The 19083-nt window shown below is 34.5% G+C and overlaps 1 protein-coding gene across 1 annotated transcript; it reads right to left on the bottom strand.

Annotated features, from left to right (window-relative positions):
* Window positions 1–324: 324 nt before the first annotated feature.
* Window positions 325–19000, bottom strand: LOC128237058 (TBC1 domain family member 15-like). Its single transcript, XM_052952251.1, has 15 exons — window positions 18893–19000; window positions 17790–17891; window positions 17292–17412; window positions 15257–15464; window positions 14864–14975; window positions 14236–14427; window positions 13499–13627; window positions 13100–13203; window positions 8797–8891; window positions 7822–7938; window positions 6861–6961; window positions 6028–6127; window positions 5303–5400; window positions 4514–4630; window positions 325–3534 (listed from the first exon to the last, which is right to left on the bottom strand). The coding sequence occupies exons 1-15, from the start codon at window positions 18908–18910 to the stop codon at window positions 3118–3120; spliced, it is 2031 nt and encodes a 676-aa protein (XP_052808211.1). The 5' UTR covers window positions 18911–19000; the 3' UTR covers window positions 325–3117.
* Window positions 19001–19083: the final 83 nt, after the last annotated feature.

The following is a 19083-nucleotide window of genomic DNA, read 5'->3' as shown; positions in this document are numbered from 1 at the left end:
CCTCTACGACAAGCGATGTTGGAATGAATATACCAAGAGCACCGTGGAGGGACTCAGTCTGAGTTATGGGCCTTATTGTACATACACATATTGTACCTGGCAACATGTGTACCAGGTATCATTTGAATATCTTGAATGTTTGTGGGTTTTTTCCGTTATGGCCTAACTTAAAGATTTAGCACTACAATGACAATACCAGCGGCTAGGACAAATAAAAACGATCTGATATACAATTGAGCGATACAAGGATCCTGACTTTTGCCTTATGCACACGTGTATGACAGTATCATTAGCTAGACCTGTGATTCTTCTTAAAGGACAAAAACAACATGAGACCATGTTGCGTGTATGATTTGCATTTTATTACCTTGCTTGAAGGCCATTAACAGCAAAGAGTTCATCAAAACATCATTCAATGTAACATAACATTTCATGAAAATACAGGTATAGATATGAAAAGTATTTGCACAACTATGAATGTGTACTGAAGTATTGAACATTTTTAGCAGTTATATAATTGAATACTAGTAATTACATGTACTTGTACAATGCTAAACACATCTGTTGTTTTAATTGAAAATATTTGTCCTTTTATTTATTTTAACTGCTTCAAACATTTCAACTCGATATATTTAATGGCGGAACTTACGAATAGTAATGAATACATTTTAAACATAAGCAGTCATCATTTTTATGCCTTGACTATTGTTTCAAAAGTAGACTGGATAACTGCCATCGGAATTCTTCAAAGTGATTTATGTAACAAGAAGCTTATGTATGGCAACATTCATCAACAGACAATAAAAAAAAGGTTTGCATGTACAAAGTAGAATCAGTCAAGTACCAAAATACATAACAAAATAAGTGCAAATCATAATGACATAAAAAAAACTGCTTCAACGTTAATGTTCTAAAATTCAGAACGAGATGTATACATACTTTATAAAGGAACAAATACAATAGATGACATTGAAGTGGAAGCAACTATTATTGTGTTAACAACTTTGTTAGGAACTGATGGGTTAATGCAATGTATAAGAATTGAAACCATGATTCATACCTTGTATGTAAGCCTATTCTGTCATTGTTTGCAGTGTCTAGACTGACTCATTAAATACAAATTAACATACTTCAATGACCTTCCAGAGGTCATAGGCATTTTTTTTATACATACAAGTTCTGTTGTTGTAAGTGTTAAAGCTACACTCTCAGGGATTGACAGTTATGACTTATTTTTTGTCTCAGAATCAGCTGATTTTGGTATCAATGCCTTCAATACAGTCATATAAGATAACTCCCAATAGAACACATCTCAATTGATCAGAAAAGTGCCAAAACTTTCATTTTTCTTAAAGTGTTAGTAACACTTTTAGCTTAAAACATCAATTTTCAAACAAAAATATAATTAACTGTGTTCAGATCTTTTGCCAAAAGTCTTGTATCATTGGTTTCAAAACATTTACCCAAAAATTGGCTCATTCAGAGACAAAAAATGAAAAATTTGTCAAAACAGTAAATCTGTGAGAGTGTAGCTTTTAAAGCGCATTCTCAGCATCTGTTTATATTCAGTAATGAAAAAATAGGTCGAATAATAAAAAAGGCCTTGTGACACATGTTATTACCCAATAAACTGATAACAACAAGAACTGAATCCCTTCTTCTTATATTTAGTATGTTTAATTCACCTCAAATAAATACCATTCCAATGTTGACAATTCTTATACACGACACAGTACATGACCCCAGTGGTACAGTGGATAAGGTCGCTGACTACAGACCCAGAGGTAGGTGTTTGAATCCTGCTACAGACAACTTTATATTTTTGTTATCTTTATAGAGCTCATTTTATATCTAATTGTTTAAAGTATGAATGTTTTTCAAAATGTTCAGAAATATTGTACATATGAAGTCAGCACTCAGTAAAAAACATCACCTATTGGCTGACTAGTGATGGCGCATTAATATAATATAATGAACAAGTAGAGTGGATGAGGTTGAGACCATGGAATAATTGTCCATGGGCACCCGACATCAACCACAGTTCATCATGATCATCCATAATCAATTTTCACCAAGCTGTATTATTTCACCCAAAAAATATGAAATACAAAAGAATGTCCACATTTTAATTTACTCTTCTGTCATTCCATATGTTGCACCATTTTCGGAATATATAACACATAGAAGTTATTGGAATAATGATCAATGATATTTAAATACCAAAATTCAATATGAAAATATACACTTACAATTATTTTTTATTTGGATTGTCCATTTTGATATACTTATTGATTACGTGATTTGCCCGATTATCCAACAATACTACTGACAGACTGTGTAAGGCCGCAGAACATAGATTTTGTAAGGATGGCCAGATATACATACATTATTTGTAGGAAATGTGTAGCAAACTTCAGTTATTCACCTGAAGACAAACAACAGGAATAGAAAAGATCACAGTTGGAAAATGTGTAGAACTGAACTAATAGGTTAATATACACATAAAGATACATTTATAACACAAATCATATCATAATGATAACGAGGCTTATTCACATCATCAAACATGCTAACATAGCAACACCTATGAATCCAAATAAAAGACACTTTACACGTATCACATAATAATATTACCAACATTATATACATTAATAGACTTTAAAAAAGCCAAGCACATTCCATATAACTGAACAAAATTCTGTTTGGTAATTCGGGTTCTAGTTGGAGCACAGGTTTAACTCTTGTTTTATCAGAAATCTGACCAGCAGCAAGAAATGTTCTCATCCTTGACTTGGTAAGATTTGAGAAATAAAAACAAGTCTCGAGTCCCCATCACAAGAAAAATGATAGAATTTGCACACAGGTAAAACACTGATTTGTAAATATCTACAGCTCATTACTTAGTTAAGCACTGCACCATCATCAATTCAAACTAACGCGCACTGTCATCAAAGCAAAAATAGCCTAATAAACACATTGCTTACAGGCAATATTGCACCACATCTGACCAGAATGTTCAAGTGTTATGCCATCACAGCCATAATTAGCCTAAGTGGACACAGCAAACAATACCAGTCTGACACATGGATATGACCACACAAATCTGACCTATCCACTTCATGAGAAGTTATTGAATCCATTGCCAATGTCTGACAAGATCTCAATACTGCTGTCATCCGGTGAGTTAGCATCACTGTTAAAACTGTTTGAAGATCTGAATCCATTGTCACTACTCCGTGATTGGTCAGATAGGTGAAGTCTTGCGCTAGCCCCTTTGCTGTAACCAACAGTGGTAAGCTGGACAGGTTCGTGGGTATTGGGGGGTTGGGCATTGATGGGCGATCCCATGTCGGGCATTACTGGAGTATTTGTACCGGAACTTCGAGCAGAGTCCGCAGGAGAAGATGTAGGAAAGCCCAGGATCTCCTTGATGGTGTCCGGCAGGTGTTTGGCGCTCTTCAGCTGCAAGAAAATGCCCTCAGACTTCTTTAACGTCTCTTCTAGGTGGATTGCCATGCTCATGTCATTTATGTGCTGAAATGATGAAATACTTGTTGCTGAACTGTACTGAAGCCCTATAAATAAGTCACAGCAACTCTACAGGAAGCAAGACATTACAATACGTCAGCAGGATTACGACCATCCTGATTATGTTTAGCCTTCTATATGCTGACATTTAATTTTTGTATATCATCAGCGAAAAGTATCGTATCAAATCTAACAGTGACTGCTACAAGAGCGCCGCACAGCCAACGCTTTCTGTGTTTTAACAATTATTAAAGCCAGAGTTAAGGGCCTTGCTAAACATGTGCATTATCTTTTGCAACACATGTACCAAGTTTCAATTGTTGAGTCTGGCCATGTTAACGTAGGCACCAAGGCGTTTACAATGCCTCAACTTTTTTCTTTGAGATACCGATAAGCTAAAAGCGTCCTATGGCGAGGCTTATGCAGTAACTTGAACCTATCTGCTCAATCCTGTATATAGCTTGCACTTATCAAACCTGTCCTGAGATTTATTCTTTCAGTAAAGGTACAATGTATATTTGACCTAATAAGCTATCCATTTAAATTCCTGGGCTGAATTTCTTGACCAAGTTTATAACACGATAAAGCTAAGCTCTTTTTGTTTTCGGTACAATTTGTGTAGTATTCTTATTTTGAAGACTTTTTAAAGAAATGATTTTGTGATAATCAGAATTAACTAATTTTCATTTTGAAAAATAAATACTAGTATAAAATAAGTAAGTATTTGGGCTAAATAAGATAAGAAACTTAAGCTATTTATGGTTAAACTATTTCAAGAAATTGGTCCTTGAGTGACTGTAAAACAGTCAAAAATGTACAAATTTTCAAAGAGTGTTTATTTTACACTCTCCAGGAGTGTGTCCAGCAAGGAGAATCTAAGTAGCTTGAGTTGGCCTTCTCAATGTGGTTAACATGAAATTTTGTGCCAAGTTCTTTCAAAATGCACACATCAGTTACTGTGTTCGATCAGTTACTGTGGTTCTACCTTAAGGATCTCTGTGAGTCCAAACTTGTTTTCCATCAGGGTGGTTTTCTCCGTGTCCAGGACGGCCAGACAGATGAGCAGGTGGAAGTTCTGGCATGGGCGGTCCGTCCAGAACACCTGACAATCACAGAAAGGTTAAATAGGTACATACAAAATGACTCAACAATTATAATGTTCAATAGTTGGAACATAAGAGACAGTACCTGCATTGACCTTGAATATTTGCAATTACATCTATATTACTTATTTAAAATGGTATTTCCTATACTATTCAGCTAGGTTTAAAATACAGCCATGATAAGTTCATCACCTTAGAGCAAGAACTCAATAAGTACATATATGACTAGAACCAGATATTGAGTACTTGCATTAACGTGCGGAGTACTTGAATTTGTAATGGAACAGATTTCCTTCATTTTACAAAAATGTCTTAAATCAACATCACCTTGGGCTGATAGTTCAGAAGTTTGCAAAAGTTAACATTGCATCATTGTTGTTAACTTTTAAAGCTTTACTACTCATCTTTCATGGACACATGTGATATGCAGTATTTCTAACAAGATTGGAGGCATCTTTTTTAGCTGTACTCGTTTTATTTAGATTTAAGTGTTAACAAAGTTCTGAACAATAGACTCATTGAGACTTATCATTATTTGAAATGCATGAATTGTAATGATGTAATACATGGTCAACAGTGATCACAAAACAACTCATATGTTTTTCATTGCATGTTTATACACAGTTAAACCTTGTTTTCTCCCAATACAGATATTCTGAGTCTGTGCTTACCTCCCAGAGGCGTTGAGCGTCGGAGAAGGAGAACTCCCGCTTGAAATGGATCAGGATCCAGCGGAAACAGAAGTAGAAGTTACCAGAGTCGTGGCTCTCTGAAATGGTGCAAAACCCATTTGTGTAGGCCTCTGTTTTACATGTACATGTATAGAAAGATGGTCTTGAAATCATTTTTATTTCAAAATTGTTTCAGGTGAATAATAAAATCATAACATATATTGGGGCACAATGGCCTTTTGTTAGAAAGTTTTAATTGTAAATGGGCAAACCAAATGTAATCAGGGGAATATTCAATAACCAACTTAGATTTAACTGAAGATAAGAAACTGAGTGTTTTGATTGGCCAGTATATTTAGCTGATCAATAGGCTAAATGGAATCACTGATGCATGTCTAAGGATAAGGATAAGATCAATATTAAATACTGGCCCTGGACATTGACAGGATGATACAGGGGAACCCAGATAGATCATACTGTCATAATATAAATTTATGACAATAAGTTTAAATGCAAGAAGAGAGTAGAGGTTCAAGTATAAATGATAAAGTCCAACAATAAACCCATATCACTCTTAAGGTTTGGGCAAATACTTTCTTGTGTGTTTTTTATGAAATAATATCTAATTTTGCATTTATTTAAAAAAAAGCCTGTTAAGAATATACTGTAACCAAGTTTCATTGGAAATCCATATAAACCAAAGTATGACAATAATAGTGCCATACCCAGGTAATTGCAGAGTTCCGGGTCAGTGATCTGCATGAGTTTGTGTATCTGTGAAAGCTGGGTCTTCATGCCTTCCTGGCTCATCTGGAAGTTGTCACCCTGAAATAACAACAAAACTCAACAATGTATTAGGTGCCATGAGCCAATTGAGGCACTCCAAGGTAACTAATATTTGTCAAACCACTAATAAACCAATGGAGAGGTTTCTGGTCACATGACAACCCTGAAGTCAAACAAAGGTACATGGACTTGGTTTCAATACATTCTTTTGTGAAGCAAAGCAGTTGCCAGCAGACATATTCTGAATTATTCCGATTTAGCATCAAATCATCGATAAACACTGCATAAAATGTAAAGCCAGAGATGGTTTTTTTAGATTCACATCCCTGCACACCACTATAAAACCCTGCCTAAAATAAGAATTTGTCTAGCATTGATGAAACAATGCCAAAATAAAATATGACACAAATCTGACCCAAAAATGAGGTAATAATGAATAAAGAATAAATAGTAGCTGTATACACTAGGATTTTGAAGCACTTAATTTAATAAGTTATTAATACAGTGAACATGTTCATTTTTACAGAAGAATCACTGCATGTTAATGCCATCCTCTTCTGTTTTCCTCATTTATCCAAGGGGCATAACTCACCACATCATTTAACAAGAGTGACTGGACTTGCTGTACATACATACATTGTACGGTCATAGTTTGCAGGTATTTCAAGTTTCATGATGTTTCCAAATGGTAGTCATCTTTTAAATTTTCCTAAAAATAAGCAATCAAAAGAATATTTCAAACTGTTAAAGCACTGCACAGTAAAGAACTGACCAATCGTTCCATGAGGCCAGCGAAGCACCAGAAGGCATCCACCTCATTCTCCATGACAACCAGGATTGGGGATAGCAGGTCACTCATACCTTGTACATAACCTGCAGATACATATACCAAATGAAGGTAAGCATACCAAACGCAGGTAAACATACCAAACACAAAAAAGTATACCAAACTTAATCGTCTAATACCCCCGTTAATAAACTGCGTAATGCTTCAATGTGTACCATAGGCAATTTGGCTACGAAAATCTCCTGAATAATTTATGAGGCAGTTTCACTGGTTCTGTAAGGAAACCTCCGGTAATAGAAACTTGCACCTATGCACAGACATTCATACAAATGTTTTCCTATATAAAAAGTACTCTGGCAAAGCTCAATTTGATCTCGATCTGTCTGATCACTAATAATTCTAAACCAACCACTAAAACCACTCGCCTGCGGAAACAACTGACAGTGCAGGGTTATTGAAGAGTATTTAAAGCTGTAACATGTGATTTCATTGGAAGAAGAGTTTTCTCCCCTGCGTCATTTATATTCATATAAAAATCTCAATTATTCCAAGAATTACCACAATCATGACATTGCTGAATTAATAGAAGATAAAAATAAAAGTCACAATGAAATAAATAAAGAATTTACATGAGAGGTCATCCAAATAAGCCTTGTTGAGTTTTTATCAATTATAGTAAACGTGTGAAACAAGCTTAATCGAGTTTGGATTGAGTGACCATTAAAGTTATGTTCTATTTACATCATATATACTAAATTTACAAATGACAGAGCTAAATACATTAAATAGAAAATTTTCATCTCTCTTCATTTTTGATGTCACATCAATGGTTCTAACAGTAGTTATAAAACGAAAAATATATCATGACATTATTTCATGATGGCAACATAATTTATAATAAAATGTACATCTTATATATTTTTTAAACTATTCAATATTATCTCACCAAGATCAAAGTTGTACATGCAGTAGGTTAGCAGGATGTCATTGAGGACTTGTAGATTCGGGTTTCCTTCCCCCTCGAAAAACTTGTGTGTGCGATCTGTCCGTGTTACATCCTTCTCTGAAAGCACAAACAATATAATGTCTATTTCCAACATTCTGTCTGCATTTTTAATGAACAATTTTTATTAAGTTAATTTACTACACTTGGTCCAGATCAGAACATTTGCTATATTTAGAATGAATTTATATTTTTAAATTAAGACAAGTTTGAGATGTTCACGCTTGGAAATGAAATTAAGTTGTTTCAGTCAATCTTGAATGAAGGTATCCAATGTTAAAATACGCTTGTCATCATATCGAGTCAATAGTGATAATGTGAAATGTGGGTACGATGTAACCCAATATAACATAGGCATCAATGGAAAGGACTTTGCTTGCTAATGAATAAAATACATAAAAAAAATAAAGTTTAAGTTATTGCAGTCTGTCATGTTATCTAACTTGAAATCAAATGTGAAATGTCATGTTATGCAATCATTCAAGTACACAAAAACATTGCTTGTTATATTATTTTCAGTATATTTTTACATTAGTCTTTCTCTACAGATAAATCCTGTTCATATGATACAAGAATTAAAATCCACATAATAGTTCATCAGATATCTTCATTTCTATATATTCAGACAGAGAATTAATCAAACTTATTTATTTACATGATAAATGATTCATGTAATCATCTTACGAATGTCTCAGCAAGACAGGAAACATTATACAGAATGAAATTAATTATCATTGAGCATTAACTGGCGAGATAATATCAGTAGCAGTAAATATCTGCTTTTGTGAGATCAATCTGTCTGCCCTATTTTTAGCCATTCTCCAGCCTGTTAAGGGTTTTCAAACGAGGTCTGCTTAATGTTAATTATCGGCGACAGAAGAAGCCGTATAAATGTCTGTTATAACTGTAATGCACTACCTATTAAGCACTTTCTCTCTCGGAACAGGGAAAACCTCCGTTCCTGATCAGATCTTATAGTGGTCCACTGTAATTTCATACGGAAATAATCGTCTCTGAAAATTGAAAATAAACACTAATTATACACTTAGTTGGGATCAGTCAAATGGTGCATATTTATTATATGAATATTGGCATTGAAATATATATCATACAGCTTTTAAATTAGATATTTGTGAGTGGCTTAATATTGTCCAGACAGTTAATTCATGTCAGGATGTTTTTGTAAATAACTTCCATAAACAGTAAAAGCTTTTTTAGCTAAAGGACATACTATTTACAATCAGCTTAAGTACAGACTATTTACAATCAGCTAAAGTACAGACTATTTACAATCAGTCAACGTACTGACTACTTACAATCAGTTAAAGTACAGACTATTTACAATCAGCTTAAGTACAGACTATTTACAATCAGCTAATGTACAGACTATTTACAATCAGTCAACGTACTGACTACTTACAATCAGTTAAAGTACAGACTATTTACAATCAGCTAAAGTACAGACTATTTACAATCAGTTAAAGTACAGACTATTTACAATCAGCTTGAATACAGACTATTTACAATCAGCTAAAGAAGGACTATTTACAATCAGTTAAAGTACAGACTATTTACAATCAGTTAAAGTACAGACTATTTACAATCAGTTAAAGTACAGACTATTTACAATCAGCTGGAGTACAGACTATTTGCAATCAGCTAAAGTACAGACTATTTACAATCAGTTAAAGTACAGACAATTTACAATCAGCTGGAGTACAGACTATTTGCAATCAGCTAAAGTACAGACTATTTACAATCAGTTAAAGTACAGACAATTTACAATCAGCTGGAGTACAGACTATTTGCAATCAGCTAAAGTACAGACTATTTACAATCAGTTAAAGTACAGACTATTTACAATCAGCTGGAGTACAGACTCTTTGCAATCAGCTAATGTACAGACTATTTACAATCAGTTAAAGTACAGACAATTTACAATCAGCTGGAGTACAGACTATTTGCAATCAGCTAAAGTACAAACTATTTACAATCATTTAAAGTACAGACTATTTACAATCAGCTTGAGTACAGACTATTTACAATCAGCTAAAGTACAGACTATTTACAATCATTTAAATTACAGACTATTTACAATCAGCTTGAGTATAGACTATTTACAATCAGCTTGAGTACAGACTATTTAAAATCAGCTGGAGTACAGACTATTTGCAATCAGCTAAAGTACAAACTATTTACATTCTGCTAAAGTATTAACAATCTGGCATGCTATTTTTTTAAATTTGTCTTTGTGACCTTGAACTTTGAATGATATGTTGTCCACAGATTATTTTTTGGCTAGTTGACTAATTAAAACAATTTGATTGGTTAGTAGTAATTATTGGATAAAAATTGACACATTATATTATTATTATTATTATTATTAGACCAGATTTGTTGAGCGCCCTTTTCATAAAAAAATACGTTCAAGGGCGCTTTACAATTAAACATGTGACATATCGCAGATATGTGGAAATCACCAAAAGTGACATATTTTAACATATTAAACCAATTCAAGTGAAACTCATATGTTGTCAAAAAAACACACACACATAAAGTGTCTAAAATGCTATATGCAATAAAATAAGCATAAAAAAGTAAAATAAGAATAAGAAATCAACAACATGAAACCAAATATATATATATACATATATATATATACATATACAGTTACTGTAGTTCTGTATCGTAAAAATAAGTAGGGATAAAAACAGCCACAGTTGTTATCTATACGTTGTAGGAAGTTTTGAAAAGTTGTGTTTTGAGAGCTCTTTTGAATGAATTAAGTGATGATTCTTTTCTGACAGTGTCCGGGAGAGAATTCCATAGTTTTGCGGCAGCAACTTTGAAACTCCTATCACCGTAAGAGACCAGTCGACATTTTTGTGGCACAAGGGTGGTTGCTGCACTTGCTGATCTCAGGTATCTAGTTGGCACGTAAACCTCTACTAAGTCGCTCATGTAAACCGGTGACTGACCATGCAAAGTCTTGAAAGTTTGAATGATAATTTTATATTTAATTCTATCTTGTATTTGAAGCCAGTGAAGGTCTTTAAGGATTGGTGTTATGTGTTCAAAACGGCTTGTTTTCGTAATGATACGTGCAGCTGTGTTTTGAACAATTTGCAGTTTGTTCGTTGTTGATTTCGGCACGCCATACAAGAGAGCATTGCAATAATCTAACCGTGATGTCACAAGCGAGTTTATGAGAGTCTTGGTGGCATCAGCGGTCAAATATGGCCGAATGTGACCAATCTGTCGTATCTGACCATAGCATGTTCGAGTCACCGAATTAACATGCTGGTCCATGTGCATGTTCGAATCAAGCGTAACACCAAGGTTTCGAACAGTTTTTGATGGTTTTATGCTCGTATCGCCAATTTCCAGTTCTAGATTTTCAACAAGTTTGGAGTGTTTTTGACTTGAAAAAATAATTAATTCAGTTTTGTCTGCATTCAATTTTAACATGTTTGAATTCATCCATATGATTTCTTTTAGGCATAATTAATTCAGTTTTGTCTGCATTCAATTTTAACATGTTTGAATTCATCCATATGATTTCTTTTAGGCATTGTTCAACTCGCGTGATTGTGACTACCTTTGATGCTTGGTCAGTTGGTTTAAACGAAAGATAGAGTTGGGAGTCATCTGCATAAAAATGGTGGTTTAGACGATGGTTTTTACAGATAGACCCGACCGGCTTAGTGTACATCGTGTAGAATTTTGGGCCCAGTACCGATCCTTGAGGAACACTGAATTTCATAAGGACCGGTTCAGAGAGTTTGCCGTCGATGCATACCGTTTGGTAGCGGTCTGTTAGGTATGATGCGACCCATTGACGAGGTTTATCTGCAAATCCAAAGTCAGATTCGAGTCTTTGAAGAAGGGTGTTATGGTCAATGGTGTCAAATGCAGCCGACAGGTCCAGCATCACGAGTACCGTAACATCACCTTTGTCTAATGATTCAAGAATGTCGTTTTGAACTTTTACCAATGCAGTTTCAGTTGAATGAAATTTCCTGTATGCTGACTGGTTTGTTTCATGTAATTGATTGTTTGTCAAATGTTCCTCAATTCTTCTGTTTACCACATCATTAAACATTTTCGATAACTTTGACCATTCCATAAACTTGACCAGTTAACGCAGAAAACGAGGAACAAACACATCTACACTGGTGGTACGCTTTGTTTACTCATCTGTCGTTTAATATTTATAACTGTAACCTTATCCACTATGTATAACTCATTCTTAACCCAAATTTCTAGTATTGTATATATCTTATCCATAATAAACAAGAACACTCCCAACCTCCCCCGGCAATCTCTTGCCAATACAAGTAGATATCTATTACACTAAATATTAATTGATACTTAACCTTGAAACGTATTTGTCTCCATATTGAATTTCAGTGTCGTTATGATATGTATAAATTGACTATATCTGTAGTATGATTGATATTACCAAATATATGATTACCTTCACTTGTGTAACATGCAAATCTGATACTACTATCACCCGGTATAACATTGTACTTGCCAATGATATGTTTTCACGAAAAATTATATAGCCAGACAGAGCCCGTGGTGTTTTATACCGCGGTCTAAACAACGTAGTTGACATGGTGTGATTATGCCCCATTTTGTAGACGGGATAAAACAACAGTGGCCCTGCTAAGCTTTTATACATGTACATGTATATATGATTATTGTATTTCGTACTATTAATCAGTTATTTCGAATTCCTGTACCCGATTACCAATATTTTAACATGCGTTTTTTATATATCCTATTCATGTTGTTGCATACACTGTAACCTGAATTAGTAAATAAAACGAGTTTTGAGTTGAGTTGAGTTGAGTTATATATGATTGGCTGCCATAGTCTGTGTCATCAAAAGACATTAGTTATAACTTCAAAAACTTCAAATCTGCATAGAAGGCAGAAATGGCAACAAATTGATTCCTTTGCAAATACTCAACTTTGTCTTCATTTATGTACTGGCTTAACTTTAATTAACAGAAATATTCAGAAAAAAAAAAATCAAACTAAGATTAAGATAACTTCAATTTATGAATAAGATGGACTCAAATCTGTATTGAAATTGGTGCATGATATCCATGAAAATAAATACTTCTAAATTGGGTTAACAAAATATTTTAAACCAGATAACATTTATTTCAAATCTCCTTTTTTGATCTGTTGCCATGGACGCTGTACTCACAGTTTCCTCTTCCTTGTCTTGGTCCGGCTGGCGTAGGTGGAGTCCCACTCATACACGCCCAACAAGAACTTCCACACATCCACACGCAGAGCACTCTCAACTCCCTGAAAAGCCAAGATTTATTCTAAGTCCTATCCAAAACTTCATTTGAGGGTTGAGCATTAAGAATTTAGTGCTTAATGCTACATGCTGACTAGAATAATTTTTTAATTATGGAAAATGAATTACAACTTGAATATGAAAATCAATCATCTTTAAGATGATAACAACTCTTTGGTTATGTTTACCTTCTTCAGGTAAATAGTTACAAAATTCTCTATCATTCTCTATGAATTGGTATTTGCCATTTCATAAATACGAATAAAACTTCAAACTATTAGGATATCAAGCATCCCCTACCCCTCTGAAGATGGCATCCTTGACCTCGTCCACATTGATGATGCGCCCCTCCTTGTCCATGTGCTTGGACCACTGCTGGGACGTTAGTGGCATCCCTCGTCTCACATCCGGCCGTGAGGGAAGCTTTGTCTGAAAATGTGACAAAAATATCAACGGAAGTTTATGGATGAATTGTCAATTAAACAGTCACAGCTAACATCTTACGACAACTTATAAATCTGGTCAATAATTTAAAAAAAGTGATGAGTCCAGACATTGAAATTCAAACACTGACATCATTTATAATACAAAACCTAAATTGTCTCTAAAATTTCAACTGTAAACTAGTATTTTCACTAAAAATAATTATCCAGAAAATAAATGACACAGCCTCTTGTCTTGTAAAATAGTCTAGCAGCTTCATCATTTAGCTTCATCTTGAATCATACTGGAGAGTGCTTCCTTGTTTTCATTTATTCATTAATTCTCACATCTGAATGGAATGCAAATCACTGTGCAATCAGTATCATGCAGATAAATTACAATGTAATTTTGGAATGCACATGCTCCTCATTGAACAGTTAGATTCAAAAGTTTCATATCTAATTGACAAGTAGGGTACAAAAATCTTACTACACCCCCCTTTCATGATTGAAATAATACATCTCTCGTGCTCCTAACTATTTGTGTATTATTGTAATAACTCTGTTGGTGGGTAGAGTTACAATAACATTCACTTAAGAAGCATTCCCACTCACCTTGGAGACGAGTTCATATCCTGGCTCATCACTATTGTTGATCTCCATACCCGGAATGTCCTCACTGAGCAGTTCCTCCACCTTGATGTCCGGTGCCCCCACTGGCTCCTCCTGCATCAACACGTCACGCAGGAAGTTTGTCACCTTGGAGAAACCGCCCATTGTTGTTGTGTATGGGTCCTTCATGAACTTCTGTATATGTACATTGAAGAGATGAAGAAAAAATGTTGTGTTTATCCATTGCAATGACATACCAAATAAAGAAATGTCTTCAAATGAAAAGAAATAAGTTTAAGAATTTGTTATTTTAGCTTTGGTGAAATAAAATGTTGAAGTATGACATGGCATACATTAATAGAAAAATCAAAATGGAAACCCTTTCCAGGGTTTGATGGGTGTTTTGTGAACAACTAGAACTTGATTTTGAAAAAAGCAGATAGCTGATAGAATCACACTTAATTTGTTTTCTGAAAGTAGCCATTTTCAAAGGCCATGATGGAGTTTAAGCCCACATGCTTTTGGGTGAGAGGTTAGAATCTATACCACTAGAGTGACTTTACCACCTCACCCTTAATCTTCAAAATCAATATTCATAATTTTGCAAAAACAATGTCCTGAAGGAACGTACAGTGACGAGATCTCCTTGCGAGTCCTGGAAGAGGTTAAGCTCGTCAAACGACTTGGTGAGGGCCTCGGGGTCGTGGTCCTGGATAATGAACAACCGGCTGTCTGTCGGAGACCTGGCAGAAAAAATGATAGTTATATCAATTGACTTGGATGAGAGCTTCAGAGTAATGGCTATGAAAATGAAAATCACGTGGTCTGATAGAGACCCAGCAACAGGAACAAAGATATTTATTTTCTCTTACTCTTATTTGGCACATACTCGTGAAAGTTATTTTTGGAACTAAGTTAATGAAAACATTATTTTGAAAGAAACTACCTATGTTTGGTCAACAACTTTTTTATAATGTAATAATATAATAAAATTAATTACAAGCTTAATAATGTAATCTCGTACCTCCTGATGTGGACAAACTTCTCCAGCTCTTTCAGGAGTGCCTTGCTGCCACCATTATGGAAATGTACAGCAGGGTACGTAGTCCCATCCTTCAGAATGAAGATAATGTATGCCCAGCCATGACTCGGGGCACTACGCTTGAAACTCTTCAGGTCCAAAACATCGAAACTAAGGTTGTAGCGCTTTCTTTCATTTTTTGCATCATTGCCTTGAAAATTGGAAGACTTACAATATCTATCTCTGAAAACTTCCAGCTTTTACTAGTCTTAGACCAACAAGGAAGTCCAAAGGACGGCTATATCCCCCGCCATTGTTTTTTAGTATATTTTGTTTTTCTCGCAACCTGACTGGTGCGTTGAATCTGACCAAAATTGTACACAACCACTGGTCAAGAGTGGGAATATAGGAAATACAAGTTGTTTGATTGGTAACCTAAATATTCTTGGATATTTGAAAATATTATAAAAGGATATTTGTTAAAGTTTTTCATATTGTGTGTAGTGTAGGTAAGATCAATGTCAAGGTTATTTGGCTAAAAAAGGAAGGAAAATGAGTCCTTGATTTATAACATCGATGAAATAGCAAGCCTTAAGTATTTTTGATAAAGTGATACATATATATATTGTGGTGAGGTCATAACATTGTTTTACTGCTTCTGAAGAGAAAACACATGTTATAAATATATTATCAAATTTGTGTCCATTGTTTTTTTTAAATATTAAACTTGTTGCACATAATGATAATGCTTGGTAGAGTGCACTAAGTATCAATCTGTGCAACTTGTTTAACACTTTTATTTAACATTTATATCTTATCCTCTATCTCGCATTGTCATAATATGGACCCGAAACTTTATGATTGGTTACTGGCACAAATTGCAATTGGTTCAAGTTCTTGGATCAAATTCAGTTATGGTTGTATGAAATGTATAAGGTCAATAAATCCAGTAAGAATTGACATGTCTACACTGCTAAATGTAAAAAGCCCTGACACAAGCATGTGTACTATGACCTTTAAATGTCAGATGTGACCTTGACCATTGAGGTATGGACCTTGGTCAAGGTCACTGCACATCATCTCAATATGGATGACATTTGTACCAAGTAATATGGTAATCCATCAATGCAAAAGTAAGTTATAGCGCGGATATGAGCATGTTTACTCTGACCTTTAAATGTCTCATGTGACCTTGACCTTTGAGGTATGGACACGGGCTAAGGTCACTGCACATCATCTCAATGAGGACAACATTTGTACCAAGTAATATGGTAATCCATTAATGCATAATTAAGTTATAGCGCAGACACAAGCATGACGTGTACTCTGACCTTTAAATGTCTCATGTGACCTTGACCTTTGAGGTATGGACCCGGGTCAAGGTCACTGGACATCGTTTCAATAAGGACAACGTTTATACCAAGTAATAATTTTATTATGATAACCATCAATGCATAAGTAGCATGTGTACTCTGACCTTTAAATGTCTCGTGTGACCTTGACCTTTGATATATGGACCAGGGTCAAGGTCACTGCACATCGTCTCAATGAGGACAACATTTGTACCAAGTAAGATGGTAATCCATCAATGCATAAGTAAGTTATAGTGCAGACACGAGCATGAATAGTCTCACCTTAAAATGTCTTGTGTGACCTCGACCTTTGATGTATGGACCTGGGTCAAGGTCACTGCACATTGTCTCAATGAGGACAACATTTGTACCATGTAATATGGTAATCCATCCATGCATAAGTAAGTTATAGCCCGGACACAAAATGTTACAGCCAGACGGACGGACAGCCAGATGGACAGACGGACAAAGTGCATTCCTATAATCTCCTCCCCACTCCCTGGCGGGGGATTAAAAACTCATTTTCCACATAAATTATAACAGAATTATTTATCAAATGTATTATGTCTAATTATAACTAAAACAAACATGTAATGAGGATAATTTTAAAAACATTGAAAGATATCTCCCTGGCCCAAAACAGGGATACTAAATTATTTTCATACATAAAGTTATCAGCTCTTTACCCTGATCAGATCCTCTGTCTGGCTGGTAGCCTACAGAGCTGATCATGGCCCAGTCCTGCTCTGAGTGGCTGTCCAAGGAGATTACTTCCTCTGCCTTCCACTCAATAAATGTTCCATCAGGCTGAAAGTAAATGTACATGTATTCCATAAGACCATAACATCTCAAAATTTTACAGTGATAACATTTCTTTAAACTGAAATAAAAATGCTACAGCCTACTGCTCTTAAAAAATGTAAAATATTGGAAATGAGAAATTTTGTATCATAATGTAATACAATTTGGTTGGACTTTGAATACCATTCCTTTCTTTTCAGTAAACTACAACGTATATTTAGATCATGTTCTAAAGCATATGCATTATATTCATGATGCAACATCAGAACATAGCTGAAACAACAGATAGATAAAGCTATGTTTGAAACATCAAAGTTTCTACAGACTTGTTCTTGATATATTAATTGACTAAATAACATATTTTATAAGTTTACAGTACTTACCTTTTGAAGGAGGTAGATTCTACCAGGAAGGTGGGCATCTTTGTCTGAAGTGTGAGTATTCACATTGATGTGAATAAACACCCCTTCTTTCTCAAATAACGTCTGAAATGAGATACAATGTGTTAGTGTTTATGCTCATGTTTTCAATAATGAGATCAGCTTAAGGACTGACGATTGAATAATTTTGGAAGCCTTTGACAAAAACAAGCGCAATTTTCCATTTGTAAACATAAATTGTTTTATTTATAAAGGTGATTTGCCATGTGCAATTGCTGGTATACCCATGGCATAAAACATTAAAAAGTTATTATGTTTTGCTTTACCGAACAATAATCATACAAGTTTATGCAGTGTTATTTCATAAAAGAGTAAATGATAAATATTCTTAATTTCAATTGTTTACAACGAGATCTATTTATACATAAATCATGTGATAAATATGAAAAATATCAGTATGTTTTACCATTCCTTCAACACTTGAAACCCTAAACAATCTTGTTGTGTTTTTTGTTGCTGTGAATCTTTTTGTCATTGATGAAACTTTAAGTCCAGCTTGCATTCCTCGTCTTTTAAGATGACTTTTTAGTGTTTCAGGCATTCTATTAAATTTCTAGTTCCTTTCTATAACAACACTGTGTTTTATATGACTGTAAGCTCTTAATGCCCACTATATAGACCTTACAGGTATATTGGGTATTACAAAACTGAGCCTGATCATGACTCATGTCCTATACAGTTGTTTATATAGGCACAATGAGGCAATGACAACAAGGATCACCTGATCTTTAGGTATAAGTGATTCGATATTAATGATCAAACATCAATTCTTGCACTGTGGCTCCTTCAAAAGATATTAAAATGAACAATACATTGCTTGTTTATGGACAATAACCATACATGTATGTAGTTTGGGCTGATCTGGCAAAACTGTGTCATTTCCCTGTTGAAACAAATATGCCACTGACGCAATTTCACAATCGTTTTAAAATTTAACAGTTCTGTTGTTATTTTCAAAACCTTAACTATCAGTAAAAAGAAGGAAAACCCCACAATAATTTTTCTTGAATTTAAGGCTTTAGGGGGTTGTAAAAGCTGAGAGTTACCTTTGTTTCATGTGCCATATTTCAGTTGACTTATTATTTTGGTTCATGACAGATACTGTCGCTTAGATGCTTCCGCAAGTCATTTTAAAATATATTTTTTAATAATGAATCTAGATTTAAATAATTTTCGTTGAATACCAGAAACTTTAAAGAATGTGCTGAAATTTTAAATGCATGACACTTGTTTTACG

Source organism: Mya arenaria, chromosome 6 (assembly GCF_026914265.1).
Source record: "Mya arenaria isolate MELC-2E11 chromosome 6, ASM2691426v1".
NCBI lineage: Eukaryota > Metazoa > Mollusca > Bivalvia > Myida > Myidae > Mya > Mya arenaria.
Note: the sequence above shows the minus strand (reverse complement) of the source record. Positions and strands in the feature narration are given on the sequence as shown.

What these genes read in the sequence shown, in the direction of transcription:
- LOC128237058 (XM_052952251.1), bottom strand. An exon ending in AAGTTTGTCCACATCAGGAG is followed by an intron (nt 14,976 to 15,256) that starts GTACGAGATTAC and finishes TTTTTCTGCCAG; the next exon opens with GTCTCCGACAGACAGCCGGT. An exon ending in AAGACAAGGAAGAGGAAACT is followed by an intron (nt 8,892 to 13,099) that starts GTGAGTACAGCG and finishes TTCAATTTTCAG; the next exon opens with AGACGATTATTTCCGTATGA.